The 19,588-nt window shown below is 52.5% G+C and overlaps 1 protein-coding gene across 2 annotated transcripts in view; it reads right to left on the reverse strand.

Moving 5' to 3' along the window:
- Nucleotides 1-941: 941 nt before the first annotated feature.
- The window catches only part of AJAP1 (adherens junctions associated protein 1), a 37,347-nt gene continuing 18,700 nt past the window's right edge, over nucleotides 942-19,588 (reverse strand). For both annotated transcript variants that reach the window (XM_088066681.1, XM_014257193.2), the window contains exons 3-6: nucleotides 14,457-14,544; nucleotides 11,430-11,672; nucleotides 10,128-10,258; nucleotides 942-5,584 (exon numbers count right to left, since the gene is read on the reverse strand). In XM_088066681.1, coding sequence (XP_087922807.1) covers nucleotides 10,186-10,258; nucleotides 11,430-11,672; nucleotides 14,457-14,544 — 404 coding nt within the window. In that variant the 3' untranslated portion in view covers nucleotides 942-5,584; nucleotides 10,128-10,185. The remainder of the gene's footprint in view (nucleotides 5,585-10,127; nucleotides 10,259-11,429; nucleotides 11,673-14,456; nucleotides 14,545-19,588) is intronic.

Raw genomic sequence — 19,588 nt, forward strand, 5'->3', positions numbered from 1 at the left:
TGCAGAATGGAGCTTTTGGAGATTTGGCTGGGCTGGGCATCATCTCTGGTCTCGGTTTTGTGCTGGCCTGGCACGGAAAATTGTGGAGGGTCCTGGCACTGTGGGAAGGCTGCTGCCACAGGCTGGGAATACAAGTGGCAGGTGGCTGTGCTGGTCTCTGCCTTCCCAGGCTATCCCTCTTCACACAGCCAACACGGATACCATTGAAGGCTTTTCCCCCTTTCCAGGTCACAGTGCATTGTGAGGATGACAGCCGTGCTATCCCACAGTGTCCTGGGGAAGGGGGATGGCGGCTGTGGGAGCTGTCCTGCTGCCTGGCAAGGGCCCTCCTTGTGCTGCGCAGTCCCCACATCTCTCTGTCCATCTGTTGAGCAGCACAGCAGCAGGGTCAGCCTGAGTGTGATCCATCATCACCCACTCCACACACAAAGTGCAAACCAGTGCAAACAGAGCCACCACTTACCAGGGACCTGCTCACGACCAGGACTCCTCCTTGGGTAAAAGATGTAGCTGGGTGATTTCATAGCAGAACTGTTCTTTAAGGCATGATTAGTGATGTTTAATTAACTCCCCAACAGCCCTATTCAATGGCTTCCTTCTTCCAAGCAGCTGTCCCAAGGCACACGGGGTCCTCTCAAAGTCCTGGGGGACACTGGGTGAGCCTGGGGACCTGGCACCCTCCTGCCTGTGCCACAGGGCGTGGAGGTGCTGCTGCTGTGGCGGGGACTCCAAGGGGATGCACAAGACCCTCTTCCCAGGACAAAGGCAGAGCTATTTCCCTGCTGCTCTCCTGAGGTGTGCACAGCTGGGAACAGGGGGATTTCTCCAGGGAAGCTCTGGACCTCTTTGCTGAGACATGGATCCTCTGGACACCAAACCAACGCTGTCGCCTCCCCAGGGACCGTGGCCGCGCGCGGAGGAACCCAGGCACCACCGGCTGCGCGGTTCTCATATCAGTTTTAATAGCAACATCAGAGTACTAAATATACAGAGGGCAAGGGGACAGGGTGGCATTTACAGTGCTTCCAAATACACGGCTTCCACGGACAGAGACAAATTAAAAACCGCTCGGGAAGAAAAGGTCCTTTTGGCACTGCCCCAGCTCGCGCTGTGGGCAGGTGGGGCAGCCACAATGCCAAAAGGCGACAGCGCTTCCACCGGATGCCTCCTGGTGCAGGATTTTCCCAGGAAAAGAAAGAAGTACTCAGTGATGTAAAACCGGTTACAAAGTAAAACTGTCTCATGTTAGAAAACGGGTTTTGGCAAAATAAAAATAAAGTGTAAACTTCACTGTACATGTCCTATCAAACAAAAAAATAAACCCCTTGGAACCTAAAATAGAAGAATCTGGGTCAGAAATCTGTGCCCTTAGTGTATATTTTTGTGCAACATATACTTTTTTCAAAGTAAATATCATCTCCACTTGTGACACTATTAAAAATGTACCTACAAATGTTGAGAGTAATTCTTAAAAATGTGTGAGAAGCGTTAGATGAGCTCGGGAGACCAAACCCACAGACTTGGAAATGGCAAGGGATTTCTTGCTGGTTTTGAAAAAATTGCGTACAGATTTAATATCTGGTTGAATGAAAATTCCAACCACATTCATCCTGAAATGGGCGGGCTGAGATAGGATAGATATATTTTTGTTCTATTTTATTTTTTAATTTTTTTTTTTTACAAAATATATATTATGTGTAGAATATCTACTATTTAACTACCGTTTCAGCTGAACTACCTTCCTTCGCAACAAGCTGCCAGTGGAGAAGAGGTAACCTGAAATCTGTCCCCGCGCTGGCTCTGCCATCGCTACGGTGACCTCCTGGCAGGCTCGGTGCCCTTGACCCCACGGAACTCTGGAGCCCCATGGAGCACTGGTGTTCTCTGGAGCACAGCTCCTGCCACCACCACCGGCCGCCCTTTCTCCAGCTGGGAAGACAGAGTGAAGGTAAACTATCGGATCTGGAGAGACGGGCGGCTGCCCAGGACCGGCTCTGCCCGGGGTGCTGTGGGGTGAAGCCACCCTCGGGGGACCCCGGCTTCCAAAGGTCAGGGGATTGAGGACCAAACCCTGCCTGCCCTACCTGTTGGTGCCATGACATGAGAGCTCGGACCTGGAGCCCCAAACCAGCTCAGTTTGGGGCAGGATAGAGCACACTGGTGCTTTGACTCCCTGGCCCGGTGGGAGCGGCACATCCTGTGGCTCCTGCTCAGGGTTTGCAAGGAATGTGGAGGGAAGAGAATCCCAGACAGCCCTGGGAAGCCTGGGCTTGCTGCAGGGCCCAAGGAGAGACAACCTCTCCTTGCCATGGGTGGCTTGCCCTACACCACTTTCTCTAAGACAGAGCCACAAGTGACACACAGACACTCCATGACATGTCTGGGGAATGTGGCAGCCTCTTGGCTGCCATGGTGTGTTTCTCAGGGACTGTTCAGGGGCTAAGGAATCTGGAAAATGAACTGAAAGGAAACAAGCAGCAGTGGGCTGAGGGCTTACAGCAAAACAAGGAACAAAACTTTTCTTTTTTCAAGCTTCCAGGACCTCAGGGTGAGATGATGTGCCCAAAACATGACAAAGCTCCCACAGGAGCGTGTCTGAGAACGCCATGCTTCCCTGCTTTTCCACGGTGGGAAGATCTACTCAATAGACTATGCCATGGAAATGTGACTTTCTATTTTCATTTCTTTCTTGTTTTTTGGCTTTCATCAATAGGAGGGAATGAAATCACCACAGCTCATTTCTCTTCACTGTGCAAGACCTTGGCATGCCTGGATCCTGCCTTGTACATCACTGCATCAGTGGCTCCATCCCAGCCCTTCCTCCTCCTCCTCTCCCTCCACCACAGTGGCCCAGCATGGATGGGAGGAGGTTTCCTCTGATAAAGTGCAAGTGCTGTTGGTCCTTATAAATAAGGGAAGATTGTGCATCTACTTTTGTTCCCTGGTTCACCGCTCAGCTCTGGGGAGACCAGGACATGTCCTGCTGCAGACTGGGGGGGAAGCTCATGCAAGTCCTGCCCTCTGGAACCTGTGCCCATCCTTGGGGTCACAGTGATTCACCTTCCTTCTCTCTCTCTCTCTCTCTCTCTCTCTCTCTCTCACACACACACACACACACACACACTCACATGCTTTCCCCTCCTCTTCCCCAGCTCCACAGGGAATTTCCTGCGAGCCAGGTGCCTCTCCATCACCACAGCCATCATCACCACAGCTTGCACCAGTGCTGCCTCTGCTGCCCTGGCATCTCCCAGCTCTGCCTGACAACTTCTCTGTGGGCAGCAGGTTCCATCCATGCAGAAACACAGAAAGCTGATTCAGATGCCCTGCAATGAGGGAGCTGAGATATATTTCTTGTCATACTGATACCATGATTACACTGGAATACCTGTGGGAATTAAATAAATAGGAAGATTAAGGGGAGAAGCACAAGGAACATGGCTCAAAGCTGGCACAGATGGATTCCCATGAAGTCACAAAGGGAGGAGAGCCTGTGGGCAGGGGCTGACACCAGTGTCACAGGAAAGCCCCAGGACACTGACTGAGATGACCCTGGAGCAGTTGCTCAGACTTCATGCTTCCCAAGGACAGACACTCCCCATGTTTCCCAGGGACAGCTAAAGCTTTGGGGGCCACTGCTCTAGCAGGACACTGTCCCCTCTCCTCCCTGGAGGCATCCAATGCTCTGGAGAGCCAGACATGAGCCACCCAGGAGATGCTGCTCTGCCCAGGGGATGGTTGGCTCAAGTCCGCAGGTAATTGTCAGGGCTGGCAAGGAAGACTTCTGTCTGAGGCAGCGTCCAAAAATTCAGGACAAATAATCCAGACTGTGCAATTCCATGGGAAAAGGACAGAAAAGGACATGGGAACAAGAGACCACACGCGTGGCTATGCGTAACACCACAGGGTTCTACTTTTTTTTTTTTTTTTTAAACTGCACGTTCATTATCATAAAGAAAAGGAGCTGAGTAATCAGTGGGGGAGTAGAAACGTGGATCTGGACAATTCTAAAAAACCACTAGTATTTACCAAGGGCAGTTTACAAAAAGAACTGGAGGACTTTGGTCTGATCTCTGCTGTCGTTTCCACCCATTTAACATTGAAGGGACCCGAGCAAGACACATCCCAGTGTCTGATGTGCAGCACAGCATGGCAGCACCCGACTCCATGGAAAGACTTGGACAGAGGGTACCCACAAACACCACCCACCCCAGCAGGAGCTGGACGGGCATGGACGTGTTTCTAGAGCAACACACCAAACTGGAGCCTGCAGAATCGTGCTTCCCTGGCAAAAATTCCCTTTAAACACTCTGAAGAGATCTCCAGGATTGTGGACAGCTGGCTGTGTCTTCTCCTGCTGCAGCAGAGCCAGCCAAGACAAGAACAAAGGAAGAGGCTCTCTCAATCCCACAGCCCCAGGCTAGGGCAGGGGGCAACCAGCTCCTTCCTCTTGTATCTCTCACAGGGCTGAGTAAGCTTTGGTGCTGTGGCCGATTTAGAAGCCATTTTCCAAAAGCCTTCCCATACCCCACTCCTAAAATTTTTCTTCTGTGCCAAGAGAGGCCCATCTTTTGGAAGTCCACCCCTAAAATCTGCCCCGTCCAGCCCCGAGGTATCATGCCTAGCAAGGTGGAGATCACAGCTCTGTGGACATGGGGCAGGCCCAGGCTTTACAGCTTCTTCCCATCGACCTTGATGGTGTATTGGGATACAGAAGCCTGAAAATACCTCCAGCACTGCCTTGAGCTGTGCTCTGGATGGTTTTGGGAAGCTTTTTCTCTGCTTCCCACTGGCAGCACAGCCCCAGCTGTCTCCCACCACGGTCACGTCGCGACGCTGGAGAAGCATTTCCAAAAAGAACCAAAATTATATATATATATGTATACATACATATATATGTTTATACATACACACACACACGTATATATATGTATATATGTCTACCTATATATACACATATAGGTTGACAGGCAAGCTGCCAAAGTAGAAAACATCAGATCACCCAGTTTGCATGATGCGTGTTAAAGAAATGAGACTTTTAGCCCATGACATCTTCTTTAAAAATGAGTATTTAAGATCTTCAAAAATTGCTACAGTACAAAAAGTGTTTGTGTGTGTATATATATATATATTTTCTCTCTACATATACCACATGTACGCGTATGGACCGGAATGGATGACCCCACCAGAAGAGATGCCCCACTTGTCCTCCACAACATTTCCAGGAGTTATTGACTCGGCTCTTTGCGAAGTCTTTGCATCGGTTCATGGCACATAATGGTATTATTGGCACAGGTTCAGAGTCACCGTCCATGGCCGGGCTCCAGGCGCTCATCCTTCCCCTTTCCATCCCTTGCTGGTTCCTCCTCCTCCTCCACGGGATTCTTTGCTTGCGCACTTTCCTTTCTCTCCTCCCAAAAACGTGTTCCTTGACAACGCAGTTACCTATAGGCGTGTTCATTTTTATAAAAATATATTTGGCCCATAGAACGCTGCTCTTTGAGTCTCCTACTGGTAAACAGAAATGGTAGGTACAGGTAACCCATTATTTTTTTATATTTTTTACAGGTTCACCAATGGAATCCTGTTGAGGATGAGAAGAAAAAGAAAGATTAAGTCATGACAGGGAATTTGCACTGCATCACTGCTTGGATGATCCCCTACAGCCTGGAGGTTTCCTCCTCCTTCCCCTTGGCTGTGGAGCTGTGGGATTCCTGGGGGAACAGAGCATGGAGGGAGCAGGGTATCAATGACCTCTTCCTCCTCCGCAGCTGCTGGTCTGTGCTGGGGATTGGGATCACTACTTCCCTCTCCTTGGGGCCTTTTCCAGAGTGGGATCATCCCTGCGTTCTGCAGCTTCTCACACTCGGGCCTCAAGCAGCGAGTGCTCTGGCAGACAAGCAGATGATGACAAGCACTAACAAGATTTTTTAAAGTTAAATCTAAAGAATCAATAGGGAATTGGTTAAGCACCAAACCAGAGATCCCATCAAAGTCCTTAAGCTATTTATTTACCATCTACTGGAAAATGTCTCCCTATGCAATCTTGGACTCTCAATGTGAAGACAATCACTCCCCATCATTGGTGTGTGGCCACTTGCTCTACATGTCCGTGAGCTGTAGCACAGCTGGGTGTGCCAAAGACAGCTGCCAGCAGGTACCTACACCCTATACAGCAGTGCTCAGGATACACATTCCTAATCCACACATCCCTAATCTGTACCCTCTGCCTGGCTGGGATCAACATCCAGAACATGGTGTGCTTTTTGTCCCACGGTTCTTTCTCTAAAAACCCGCTATTTTTAAGCAAGATGCCCAATACACTATCTCCAAGAACAACCCTGATGTCTTAATTAGCGAGACAGATTTTCCAGAGTCCTTAATCTCCTGTGCTGGGGCTGTGCTGGGACTGCTGCTACTCCTCCGAAGACAAGGCGGGATCTTTTATGATGACTCATTATCTGTTAATGTTAACACAAACCATTTGCTGTTGTTAGGCAGAACGCGGCCAGCACAGCAGCTGCTGCCGTGTTTGAGCGCGGCATCACCGCACAACGCCGTCAGCTCTCACCGCCCTGTGCCAGGGTAGGGTCAGGCTGGTGCCACCGAGCCAGGCACAGCTGCTGGGCCCCAAACTGTCCCCTCCCTGCCAGCGGTGCTGAGCGTCCCGTGGCTCTGGGTGAGCGCTGGTTAACGCACCGTGGCAGGATGTACAATTGGTATTGTATCCCAAATAGCCTCTTTGTGCAAAGTAGGTCAGCGCTTGATCAACCTTACAGATTTTTGTATAATCTCATTCCATGGGGTTTTTCAGTGAAAGAGAGTGGGATTAAGGACAAGAATAATGCAGAATCTCGAACTTTTTCAGAAAGCCCCAAAGCCAGGATGAAATCAAGCCAAACCAGCCACCCTGTGCTGTGGTGCCACTCAAGTCTTTGGCACACGTCCTGTGCTGGTCTGCAGAGCGGCAGTGCTCCTGCCTCTGTCTGAGTGCTCCTCTGGCACTACTGGCATCAGGCAAGAGAAGTTTTACTTTTCATCCCTCACTTCAGGTAACTCCTGAGAGCTTCCACTGACTGTTCCACTCCTCACCTACCCAGCCCAGGGCCACACTGAGGCTGCACTGCTACACCGGGCTGCTGCAGACAGACAGACTTCTCTGCCTGCAGGAGAGCTGCCAGCAGCTGCTGCTGAGGTGTGACATCCACCGAGGTGTGACATCTACCAAGGAGCTGATGCTCCAGTGGGGCCCAGCACCGGCACAGGCAATCTGCTGGAAAGCTCCACCAGCTGCTTGCCATGGGCAGCATCACCTGCTGTGGGGAGGGACAGTGTCCTGGTGGGGACCACACCTGCAGCACAGGAACCCTCCCCATGGCCCCTGCTAGCACAGGAGGAATCTGACCCCAGGAAATAGCTTCAACATCTGGTCCCCGTATATCTAGATGAGTTTCACCAGGTTTCCTGACACAACTGCGGTGCTGCCTGCAGCTCTCTGGGCTGGAGATGCTCTGCGGTGCTGTCCTTTATATCTGCTGCCTCAACTGCTCAGCCCAGCCTGATGAGGCTGTTGGCACCACCCAAGGCCTGGGTGCCAGCTGGGCAACACTATGGTCAGTCTTCACACCAGGCTGATGGACTGTCAAGTTCATATTAAATTCCACCTTGGTTTTCTGTGGTCATCTCAACAAAACACCTGCAGCACCTCTGTCGTGCCATTCCTGTCCTGGGACATGCCACCTGCCTCGTGCCCCCAGCTCTGGCCCCACACCATCAAGAGCACTAGTGTGCCAACGAGACAGCTCAGAGCTGTGAAGTACTGTCAATTAAAATTTGTAAAACACTAGGAGAAAGGGGCTGTGAGGAGAAAGCTGCATGTAGCCCCTCCAGCCAAAAAGCTGCACATGCTCCAGAGCATCCCTCTCCTCTGCTGTAGTGCAGTGGGTCAACAGCAACTGTCTCCTTCAGGTGACCTTGCTGTGGCTGTGGATGCCAGCCAGGAAACACTCATTCCCCCGGAAGCGGTGCAGCCCTAGCAGCTGCATCTCCTTTTCCACCAGCCTCTCCCCTAGAAACAAGAGCTGGAGAGGCATCCTCCATGCCTCCACTCCTCTGCTTCCCTCCATCCCACTGCTCCTCTGGCACTTGGCATCTGGTGACAGCACAAGGCAACCATGGTGGCAGGGACAGCCTAGCAGGGAGCTCATCTCAATGCCATCTGCACCTTCCACAGTGACACATGAAACTTGGAATGCTCATTTCACCTGAGGGATTTCCCGTCGGCACCTGGTTTCCACTGGGACACCACCACTTATGCAAGTGTGTCCCAGAAACACCCTGGTGCAAACACACCTATGCAGAGTGAACATGCAGAGAACAGGTAGAACAGGTTTGGGATCAATCTCATTTTGTTATCGTTAATGAAACCAAACAGCAGCTTCCAGAATTGCATCTGTAATTGAAGTGCCATTACAGAGCTAATGCTCCAGGTACGAGCTGGATAGATTTTTCCAGAGCGCATCAATGTGCATTTTATGGATTCCATGAAAACGGGTCAATGAGAATTTCAAGGATTTAATAAGGCATAATGGAATGGCTTCAGGCTATTTAAAGAAATCTATGGAGGTGACCAGGGCACAGTCTTTTGCCCAGGGTTTCACAGGACCTGGGGCAGGAACAGTGGGATCCACACAGGATTCCTACAATGCTTCAAGCTGCTCCTTCCTTCCCCCTTTCTGAGGCATGGAGAGCTGTAGATGGCATTGAATGTAGCTGGCTTGCTTTATGTGTTATTTCTTTTTTATTCACTTTAAGCCAATGGAAAGACATCCCAAACTACAAAACTGAGGGTGGAAAAGGCTCCGTGGGCTATTGCTGAGGCTAGTGTTCCCTGCAAATCCTCCATGATCATTCTCCTGCCTGTGTTCCTTTGCCCTCTGTCTCCTGAAACAGTGGCCACAACAACAGAGTGAGAGAAAAAACATGAGGCTATCAGTGGATGGGGAGTGAGAGCCTTTCACCTTCACCAGTGAAGCTGCTGCAGCCAGAAGAGGCTCTGGGGGGGCAGTGGGGACATGCCAGATGAGTCCTTGCTCTCTTCCCCACTGCGCTGGCACACACCTCACCTGCCCTGTCTAGACACCGCCAGCCCCAGCACGGCCGAGACCATTAACTTTTTATTCCCTTCCATTCTAATCTAATTATATTTCTGTGTTCAATAGCTGTGCATAATGTTAAACAGGCTATTCCAAGTGAGCTGCAGCCAGGGAAGGCTGGAAATTTCATTTACACTGAATATATGATTCATTACAGCAGGGACTTGGGACAGAGCAATTAATTCACCTGAGCACGTGCCTCGAGCGGGCACCGCTGCCCAGGATGAGCTGGCATACACAGACTTTTCCTGCCACTGCTATCAGCTGTACCACCTTCAAAAGCAACAAAAGTAGGTGGAAATGGCTCAGGCCATCTCAACAAAAGAGAAGAAAATCCCCAGATTGTACTCTTGCAACCAGACCATCACTGCACTCCTTCAGTCACAGCAACAACCCAGGTGTGACTGGCTGCTGGGGACTGTGCTCGAAGGGTTGGCTTTGCAGAGCAGCAGCAGGAGAAGGAGGGGAGGTGGGGGAGGAGGAGGAGGAGGACCCCAGCGCCCTTGCAGTGAGCATGGAAGTATTCATGACAGCAAACATCACCAAATGAGCTTTCAGATACTGGTGGAGCGTGCATGCTGGACGGGTGGCGCTCTGATGAGGCGGGCTGTCCATCATGCCACCAGAGGTTAATTACAGATCAGGACGTTTCCCAGCACAGAAATTACTGTGGCTTGTTGAGGTTTTAGAGGTGGGCTGGAACCATGGGATCAGGCTGAAGTTCAAGGCTGCCCCAGGGACCCTTTGCTTTTGAGTCCTTGTCCATCCCAGTCCCTGCCTGTTCGTGTGGGCCTGTCTGCAATTAACCTCCCTGGAAAAGCCATTTGGCTCCCAATGCCCCATCCACGGCATGAAATATGTCCAGTCACACTGAAGGAAGTGCAGACGGGAGGATGGCACCAGGCAGGGTAAGATGGGAACAGTGGGAGCACAGGATGGATGCGGGATGGACGCAGGGAGCGCGGTACGTACCAGGAAACAGCCCGCTGGCGTCTGCCCTGCCCCCAGAAGTCAAACAGGCTTCGGCCAGTCAGCAGGAGATTTCAAACCATTTCTCAGACACAAAGGCCACGGGAATAAGATGCCGGTCAGAAGAAGAGGGTCTGCGGTGAGCAGAAAGAGGGGCTTGTACACGCTGGTACGTAACACACAGTGCAAGCCGGGGTGGCCTGCTGCACAATCAGCTTCTTGTATCTCTCTAGAGTGATGCTTTGAGTGGGCCTGGGTTCACCAGGCTGCCTGGAAGTGCTCTGAGATAGAGGGTCCCAAAAAGCATCCCTGGACGGTGGAAAAGCCGTGTTCTCTGCCAGCCAGAACACAGGCACACCCTATCACTTGGCTGGAGTTCATATCAAACCAAGGCTTGTGGACACCCAAAAAAATGGTGTGACAATCCCTGCCAGTTCTTCACCTTCTGAGATGTGAAGAAACCCTGGAAAATGCAGACGAGCAGAACCCTGCACACGCACAAGAGATGCTGACTGAACAGGCATCAATGAAGCTTTTGGCTCCAGGCCTGTCCTTGGGGCAGGCAGACATGGGCTGCGGCTGCCACACATGTTGTGATTCCTTGAGGCTGCCTGAAGCATCAGCTGCTCATTTTTTCCATCAAAACTCTCTGCCTGGCTTCCCCTCTACCTTTGGTGGGGGCACACATTTACCATATGGTGAAACCACACCAGCACCAAGTGAAAGCGCTCTGGAGACAGCCTGTGGTGTGGGAAACATCGGTCCCAGCCCCATCGCTCCTGATCCCCTCCCTCTGGGCAGCCAAGGGGCTGGCAGAGCACGGCCATATCCCTTGGCTGCCAATGATGATCCTTGTTAACGCTCTGCCGTTATTTCACAGCAGCCAAATGGTTCATTTGGCTCTTGCTGCCTGCTCCTCCATTAATCACCCGCTTGTTTGCAGCCCGGCAGCTTTGCCGATGCCACTGAGGAGACAGCACAGGCGCTGGAAAAATGGATCCAGTGGCATTTTATGTGCTGGCAGCAGCAGCAGCAGCAGCAGCAGCAGCTGGGAACTGAACACTGTGTGGTGCTGAGCTCACCCAGCCCTGCAGGGCCAGGGGCTGCTGAGGCACCCACCCAGCCTCCCAACCAGGACTGGTGGCCCAGGGGGCCAGTCCCACACCGAAATATGAGTGGGTGAGCACCCAAGAGGAAGGCAGCTCTGCCAAATGCTCCCACAACATCACCCCTGAGCACCAGAGACCCATCACCACAGCGGGATGGTGCTCCCCACCCACGGGGAAACCACGGTGCCCACCTCACCTGTTTCCATTGAAGGTCGTTTTATAATCCCCGGGCGAGTGCAACGTGTCCTCTGCATAGACGGGCACGGGGGTCCGGACGCACTCGTGGGAGCACTGCAGCGTCTCATTGTAGGCGGTGAAGATGTCGAGGGCGCTGGGCACGCGGGCGGGGGCGAAGTCAGTCAGGTTCTGGCAGCTCTCCTCCTGCTGGTCCAGCTTGCGTTGGTGGCTGTTGCGCCGCGGGCGTCCACTCTGTGCGCAGCTGGGAGAGGGGGAGAGAGAAACAGACAATCATGGGATGGTCTGGGTTGGAAGGGACCTTAAAAACCCTACAGTTCCATCCCCCTACCATGGGCAGAGACACCTTCCACTAGATCAGGTTATTCCAAGCCCTGTCCAACTTGGCCATGGACACTTCCAGGGACGGGGCAGCCACAGCTTTTATGGGCAGCCTGTGCCAGGGCCTCAACACCCTCACAGGGAAGAAATTTCCCCTAAGATCTAATCTAAGTCTTCCCTTTAGTTGAAAGCCATTCAACTAAATTCATTCAGACCCATGTCCCATCCCACTGTCAGTCTGTGTAAAAAGTTGCCCACCATGATTTTTATAAGTCTGTTACGGCCTGAAAGGCCAAAGCAGAAAGGATGGGAGGCACAGTGTATCCCTGAAACTTGGCAAGGGAACTCACCTGACAGACCAGTCATTACAGAGTGCTCAATACTAGATTAGAATTCGAAAATTCCAATTCCAATTCAGAATTGGAAAGATCAACCACAAGCAGCCATTTGTCTCAGTGCTTTTTTTTAAGAATCAAATTTACATTTTAGACACAAGCTTTTTCCCATCAGAGGAATGACTTAATGAGTCACACATTTGTACCTGCAGGAAGCGAAAGCCTTTTCTTAAGTGAAAATATGTAGGTGAGAACAATGAAGTGAAACCCTTTCCATTTGGGAGACACCAACAGGTTGGAACTTCTCAGGATAAATGAGCTCAGGACCTGGTGTGACACAGCAGAGGGATGGCTGGCAGGGCAGCCCTGCTCTCCGGGGGCTCCTCCAGCTCCGGAGGCTTCATCAGGATCTCGCGGCTGCACAACACTTCTGGCTCAGTACGTCAGAGACCAGGAGAACCCCAGCTCACAGGAGCCGCCCTCAATCAGCCTGGTCCTATTTCAGGGTCTAGACACTGATTTAATTAAGATGCCTCTTTTTCCAGATGGGATTGACAGCACCTTGCAGAATGCCGGAGTTTTGGGAGGTGGCAGCTCCGAGGGCGGTGGGAGCTGGGGATGCTGGCGCTGTCTGTGCAGGGGCACCCCTGGGGACAGGAGCGTGGGGCTCTCCAGGAGTGGCGCTGGCTGGGCTGGCAGCATCTGCCAGCTGCAGGGCACTGCCAGCTCCGCTGGGTTGATGCAACTGAAAGAGACAGCCCTAAACCAACTGCTGTCTCCCCACGGCACGTGTGCAGGAGGAGCAGTGACAAGAAGGACGCTGGCTTGGCACGCAGCCATCGCTCACCCGTCCTGCTCGAGGGGGACAAATGCCAGCCAAAGGACAGGGACGGTGACTGTGTCCCTGCTGGGGATGGGGCCAGAGCCTGTGATGTGGGTCAGCCCTGCCACGGAGCACCCGCACATGGCCCGGGGTCACCCAATGAACCGAGGCAGTTTGGTTAGAGTTGAGCAAACTCCCAGGTACTGTTTCTTCACCTGGGACACACCTGGGTGCTGCCCACATTCCCCTGCCAAGGATTTTCTCTGGTGATTTCTCAATTTCACTTACTGTAAAGCATTTCTATTCTACACCGATCACTGGATTTATTTTTTCCCCTTTTTGGCTTCAGCAGCAGTTACTGAGCTGTTCTGCCAAGCTGTGGTCAGCCGGATCAATGACTCGTACCGCTCACTGCTGCGACTGGAAACAAATCCCACAAGTGTTTTATAAACTATTTTCCCTGCTCTTTCACTGAAACAGCGTGGCAACCAGGGAAGTTTAGTGAATTAAATCCCACTTGAGCTACAGGAGGGAGTGTCACTGGCTGCTCCCCAAAGCAAGTTCAGCTGCGGGGCCAGAACCTCAGCACTTTTGGTCGGCTCCTATGCCACATAATGGCTTTGCCAAGATGAGGATGCCTCCATAGCCCTGCAAAGGGCTTCTCCTCTCATCCCAGTTAGCCAGCAGGCTCCTCATCAACCCGGTGTTGTAACTGCCTCCTGGCTGCAGGAATCAATTTGCTCGCAGAGCTCGGCCAGGCCAGAGGGAAGAGCCACCGGCAGAGCTGCACGGCCGCTCTCCCCCGGCCCCGTGCTGCAGCCGTGTCGCTATGCCAGCAACGCTGACCTCAAAGTAGGCCAGTTTCCCTGGGAAAATAGGTAAAGTGAGGAGCGCCCGGAGCGAAAGCTAACCTATTTTGCCATACGCCCAGCCATGCTGAGAGAATAAACGGGAGCAAATGAAGCTGGAGGAGCACAGCAGTGCTCTGGGGGTTGGGGCACACTTCACATGATGCCTGAGGGGCTTCGAAGGTGCCCTTCTGTCCCTGGGGTCCCAGGGAAGGGCAGGAGATGCAGCTGCTTCTTGCCAAGCCAGGCTGGGTGTTTAGGAGCAGGATCAAAGCTCCTGAGGGAAGGCGGTGGAGGAGCTGCTGCCATCACCATGCAGATCCTGGGAACACCCGCTGTGGCCCAACACACGGCTCTGACCTCTCCAGGTGGCACCGTGCTGAGGCACTCAGCCCCCGAGTGGCAATGTGCACGTGTCCCATGAGACTTGTCCACCCAATCCCAACCATGTGCTGGTCCCCAAAGCCACCAGTCAGGGGGTATGAGGTGGGGAAACTGTGGGGTCACAGTTGAACCCTGGTGCACCAACCTCCTTTGGAGGTTTTGGTGTAAGTCCCCCATTTCCTCCTGCAATGCCTTTCCCAAACTATCCTGGCAGGTGCCACGGGCTTTGGCAGCTGCAACAGGATGGGCACCTCTGTCCCCACCCTGTCCCCATCCCACACCACCCCCCAAGCCAAGCAGAGCAGGAGGGACCTTACCAATTTTTTAAGACAAGAGTTGTTATCAGCGCAGCTATGACCATGATGAGGGACACGGTAATAGTGATTATCTGATGAACTGCCAGACCTGCAGACAGAAGAAAAGAGACAGTGGGGATGGGAACTGAGGGGACCCCAGCAGAGCCCCCCTCCCCACACAGCCCCCCAACACCCACTCCCAGCCCTCCCCAGCGCAGGGCCACACACAGCCCCCGGCAGTGGTGCCGCAATCCTCTCTCCTGCCTTACACAAAATAATCTGTAAGCCAGGCTCCTCATTTCCTATCCTCTCAAGTATGTTCCTTGTCAGCCCGAATTAGGCACGAAGAACGGAAGAGAAGTGAAGACGTCTCCCCTCTGGGACAGAAAGGGAGACGAGCGCAGCCTTGCACCGGGTGTGGGATTCACCAGGGATAATAATTACGGCACTGACGGCTGCTCGCTTTGCAGGTCGGGTGGGCTCATTTCCCCCTCTTCACCTTCCACGGGGTATCATTTTGGCTCGTGGATCATTCCTAATGAGCAGTTTGGAAACAAAAGCAGCTCGCTGTACACTATGTTTGTGATTTTGTGCTGCCTTACAGTTGCAATTTCATAATGAAATGATTTTTCCTGGCTGCAGCCCAAGGATGTGCTATTTTTCACAAACAGATGTTGCAGCTCCTGATGGATGGTAGTTTTAATAAATAAATAAGTCTAAGAATGACAGGAAAATAAGCAGTTTTATATATATATCTGTATGTGTCTGTGGCAAGGACGGCGTCAGTGCCAGGGCCACGGCTCAGCTGGAGCTGGGGGTGCCTAGGGGCCACTGGGCAGCACTGGGGCAGCCACTGCTCGTGGGGAAGGATTCACTTGTGGCCCCCGTGCTGGCAGGGTGGACAGCAGCCAATTCCAGCCAGAGCCAGAGCTCACTCCTCGGCTGCTCCACCTCTGGGTTTCATCTCCCAGGGGAATTCACAGGGAAAATGCCACATGGGAGGCTCCCCACCTCCCACTAGCACCCCAGCTCCTGAAGGTGAGGCCTGGAGAAAGACTTCTGGCCCCATTCTATGAGCTCCCAGAGGGTGTGACGATGGGAGCATGTCCCGATGGGTGCGAGGAGCGCGGTGGCAGCTCGCGCCCACGCGTGCCAGGTCAGGAGTGACGCCCACCCTGGCAGCAGCCAGCCCGGCCGCATCCTGCACGGCAGTCTTGGAGCAGCTCCCAGTGGGACGCTGCTGAAAAAGATAAAAGGAAAGACTCTAAAAATAAAATCAAACCAGCCCAGTGCCCGACTCCTTTGAAAACAGAAGTGGAGTCGGGGACGAGACCTTCATCAACACTGGGAGCTGAGGCAGTGGCGGCAGGGCCGCGGGAGAACCTAATGATGCAATTAATCCTTGCATTTACGTAATGGGAAAGGCACAGGCAGAACAGATTGCAGGTGGCTGAGCACTGGGAAGGATGGCAGCTCCTCAGAGCAGGACACATGGATTTTAAGAAAGGCTGGATAATTTTAGACTCCATCACACACATAAGTTGCCATATGTACCGGCACAGCAAAGTTCCTTTGCATCATGTATTAATTCTGCACCAGAAGCCAGGGGGATTTCAAGAGGACAGGAGATCTTTGTTTCAATGGTGGTGATGAACACAGGGGAGGGACCCGACAGGTGTCCCGTGATGGTTCCCTGGGAAGCCCTATAGCAATACCTGCTGCAATAAACACTACCAGGTCTTTATTCCTGATTTACAAGTATAGCAAATGTTTTCCTCTAGGACTTCAAAGAATGTAGGGCCATTAGGAGCAAGATCAAGCAAATATCCAATCTGTGAGGGATGAGGTTAATGGGTGGGGCACCCCTTCAGAGGGGAATGCCCTGTAAGGGACATAAAGCATCCTGGGGAGTGAGTGGAGATGGAGAGAGATGATGCCAAGGGCAAAGCAGTATTTTAGACACAGTCCTTGAAGCCCAATTGGATGGAGGAAGGGGATTTGGAAGATAAAACCAATAGCTCATAGAGCAAAATCCTCCTCCTCCAGTGTAGGAAGCTGCCTGGCACAGGCATAACTCCCCCTGAGAGCCTGTGCCCCCAGAGAGAGACCGTGGGAGCAGGGATTGCAGCGCCTGGGTTTTGTTTGCTCATCTGCACGGCAAAAGCTCCGATCCCAGTGGGTCACAAGAACCCGGCAGCCACGTAATCACACGTTATTAACCATGGAAACAGGGAGCTGGAGGGAGGGCAGAGCAGGGAGGGACACCCGGCACCGGCCCCCGCACCTGCGAACGCCTCAGCCCTGCGAGGGCCCGGCGAGGGCTCCCCCTGCCAAGGCTTTTACCAGGCAATTTGACGCAGTGACCATTTAACTGGAGGGTAATTACAGGAGAAGTATTTAATGGAGCCGAAAGTGTGTCCAAGCCTCTGTGCTTCTGCTAGTGCAGCAGAATTCCACGTTGCTGCCTGCCAGGAGGGAAAGCTCTTCAAAGGCGCTCTCTGAACCCTCGGAAATGCTGAAATATCTCTGGGTTTTTCCACTCTCGTGCCATCCGTCTCTGCTCTCACTGGGGCCTCTAATCCCCCCGGTGGGGGGAGAGGGGCCACAGAATCCCAGCAGGCAGCACAACCCAGCTCCCGATTCCCCACATCCCAGGCAAAACCCCAATCTTCCCAGAGCAAGCCAATGCCCGGGCTTTTTTTTTTAATCTGTTATTTTAAAGACCATATATTTGCTGCTGAGATGAAAGTGCTGAGGTTTGGCCTTTCTAGCCACCTTTTGAAACGGCTCCCGGACAGCTCTGCATCAATGGAATTAATTCCATGAGAAAATCCATTTGAGACTAATGTCTTGCTACTGCAGGAGCGTGCAATGGCAGAGAACAGGAGATATAAGCTCTTAATTAAAAACAAAGAGAACCTCTATCCCCCAAGGCCTTTATTTCAACAGCTCTGGTTAGGGAGCCTGTATTTTTCATTTTCCCAATAAAAACAGCTACGAGCTGCAACTCTTTGAAGACCCTCGTCAAGGCCTTGAAGCTGCATAAAATTAGAAAAAGGAGAAAACCACTCTATTTCATTTGAAAGGGAGAAAACTGGAGTTACTCTTATGGGCCAGATATGGCTACCCCCAGCCTCTTCCCACACAAATGCTGTGTGGATCTCCCTCTCCTCAGCATTCCATCCTCATCCCTGCCACGTTGTCCCTTCCTCTGTTCTCATGTGCCCCGAGCACCAGGATGTCAGTGCCTCCTCCTGAGCATTGTGGAGAAGCTGGGGCAAAGCGGCTGGACTCAAGAGGCTTTACGACTTTCCCAGCCATCAGAAATCACATCTGAGCCCCAAAAGCCTCATCCCCTGATAAAGCTGCTTGCGGACAGAACAATTCAATCAGGAGCGTGGTGTGGCCTCCCTGCTGCCACCGCTGGCCTTTCCCAGGGGGGATCAGCCAGATTTGGCCGTAACATGAACCTACTGCTGGTTAATAGCTTGTAAGGAAAATAATTTACAGAAGCCACAAGGGGCTGATACAGGGGAGGAGACATAGCAGAAGCCTTGTTGAAAAGCCTTGTTACAGTACACAGCCAGTTCCTGTGCTGCCCAATCCACCTCACCACAAACCACCTCAGGTCTGCTCTTCTCAACACCTTCTTGCTGGCAAAGTTGGGGTCAGCAAAGCTGCTTGGTTTTCCATCTGGTAAATCAGTGATGTCTCTGAAACCCAGCCCAGGGAGTGTTAGTCATCCTGAGGTGAAAAGGTAGCTTTTCAGCAAAAACCCATCAAGGTTGCTGGTAACTTCCTGATATTTTGAGCTGGACTGATGGAAGAAGGAAAACATCCTCCCTCTGCTGCTGCTGCTGCAAAATGCTTTTGCAAGAAGGAAGATCCTGGAGGCTTATGCTAAAGACACTGGGACTTATCTTCTCAGGTGTTACAGCAAGTATCACTGAGCAATAAATACTTGGAGAGCAGCAGAGGAGAGTTTCTGGCTCACTGAGACACACGTGGGAGGACGTGCACAGGCACGTTCGCCATCCATGCATCCCGGGAGTGTCCCGTCTCCCTCGCAGGGAGAGCTCAGCTGATGGCAATGCTCCTTCCTTGCTTCTATCGTCATCCTCCACGCCCCAGGAGAACTGCAGCTGATGCACGGCCCTACAAGGGATCCTTTGGGCAGCTCCCAGGAAGGGTAACTGGTGGTGCCAGCCCAGGAGACACCAACCAGCTCCTTCACCTCCTCTCCGTCCCCCAGCTGCAGCACCTCCCCTCGCCTCAGCACGGCGGATCAAAGAGGCAGCTCCATCCTCACTGCCCAGGGTTTTCTTTTAAACACATTTTATCTTTAATTAATTCCTTTGAAGCCTTTTGCATCCACTATCTCCTTGCCTCCAGCACCCCCCTACTGCACCCTCTTTCTGGAGGCAGGGTCATCATCAGGGGGAAGCAACGCCTCTGTTATTATTTATTCCCAACACGCTGGCTGGCGGTGGGGAGAGAGCAGTGAGTGGCTTGGGGCCACCACCAGCTCAGATCCAGCTGCCAACACCCACGTGGCCCCCACCTTCCCTCCAGGAGAACCCCAGCCCTGGTGAAGGGGTGTCCCTGAGCATCAGCTCTGCCACAAGCTCACAGAGTGCAGTGCCAAATGCGCCGTGACCGGCCATCAAATACCACTAAGAGCAGCAGACAGCACATGGAGTTTTCTGCCTTATAAAGCCCTTAAAGGTTTAATTAAAGACGGCTTTATCCTAAAGCTCTTGAAAGGAGCCTCGGACAAACCAGCAAGTGCAATTCCTGCCTTGCTCTGACAGCTCTGATTCATTCCACTCTTCTCTGCTTTGGCTGAGGCAGCGGGACCCAGGGATGTTGTGCCTTGGTGGAGGAGCCCAGCCCACGTGGAGAGTGCCCGGTGAAAGCTCCTCACAGCCCTCCCCACTTACAGCATGCTGGAATTTTAATTATTCCTCCTTCCCCTGCTCCAGAGCAAAATGATTATGACAGCCCTGAAGAAGGAAGCACATTTTTGAAAAGCACAAGCATAAACTACGCCTGGGTGAACATCTTGCATGCCCAGCTGATGCCAGCAGCGCTGTGCTGTGCAGCAGGGGTGGCACCAGGACAGGAACACCTGAGCCGCAGGTCACCTGAACCCC

Source organism: Pseudopodoces humilis, chromosome 24, assembly GCF_049639895.1.
Source record: "Pseudopodoces humilis isolate 2021_Gansu_Grassland_sample_001 chromosome 24, ASM4963989v1, whole genome shotgun sequence".
NCBI lineage: Eukaryota > Metazoa > Chordata > Aves > Passeriformes > Paridae > Pseudopodoces > Pseudopodoces humilis.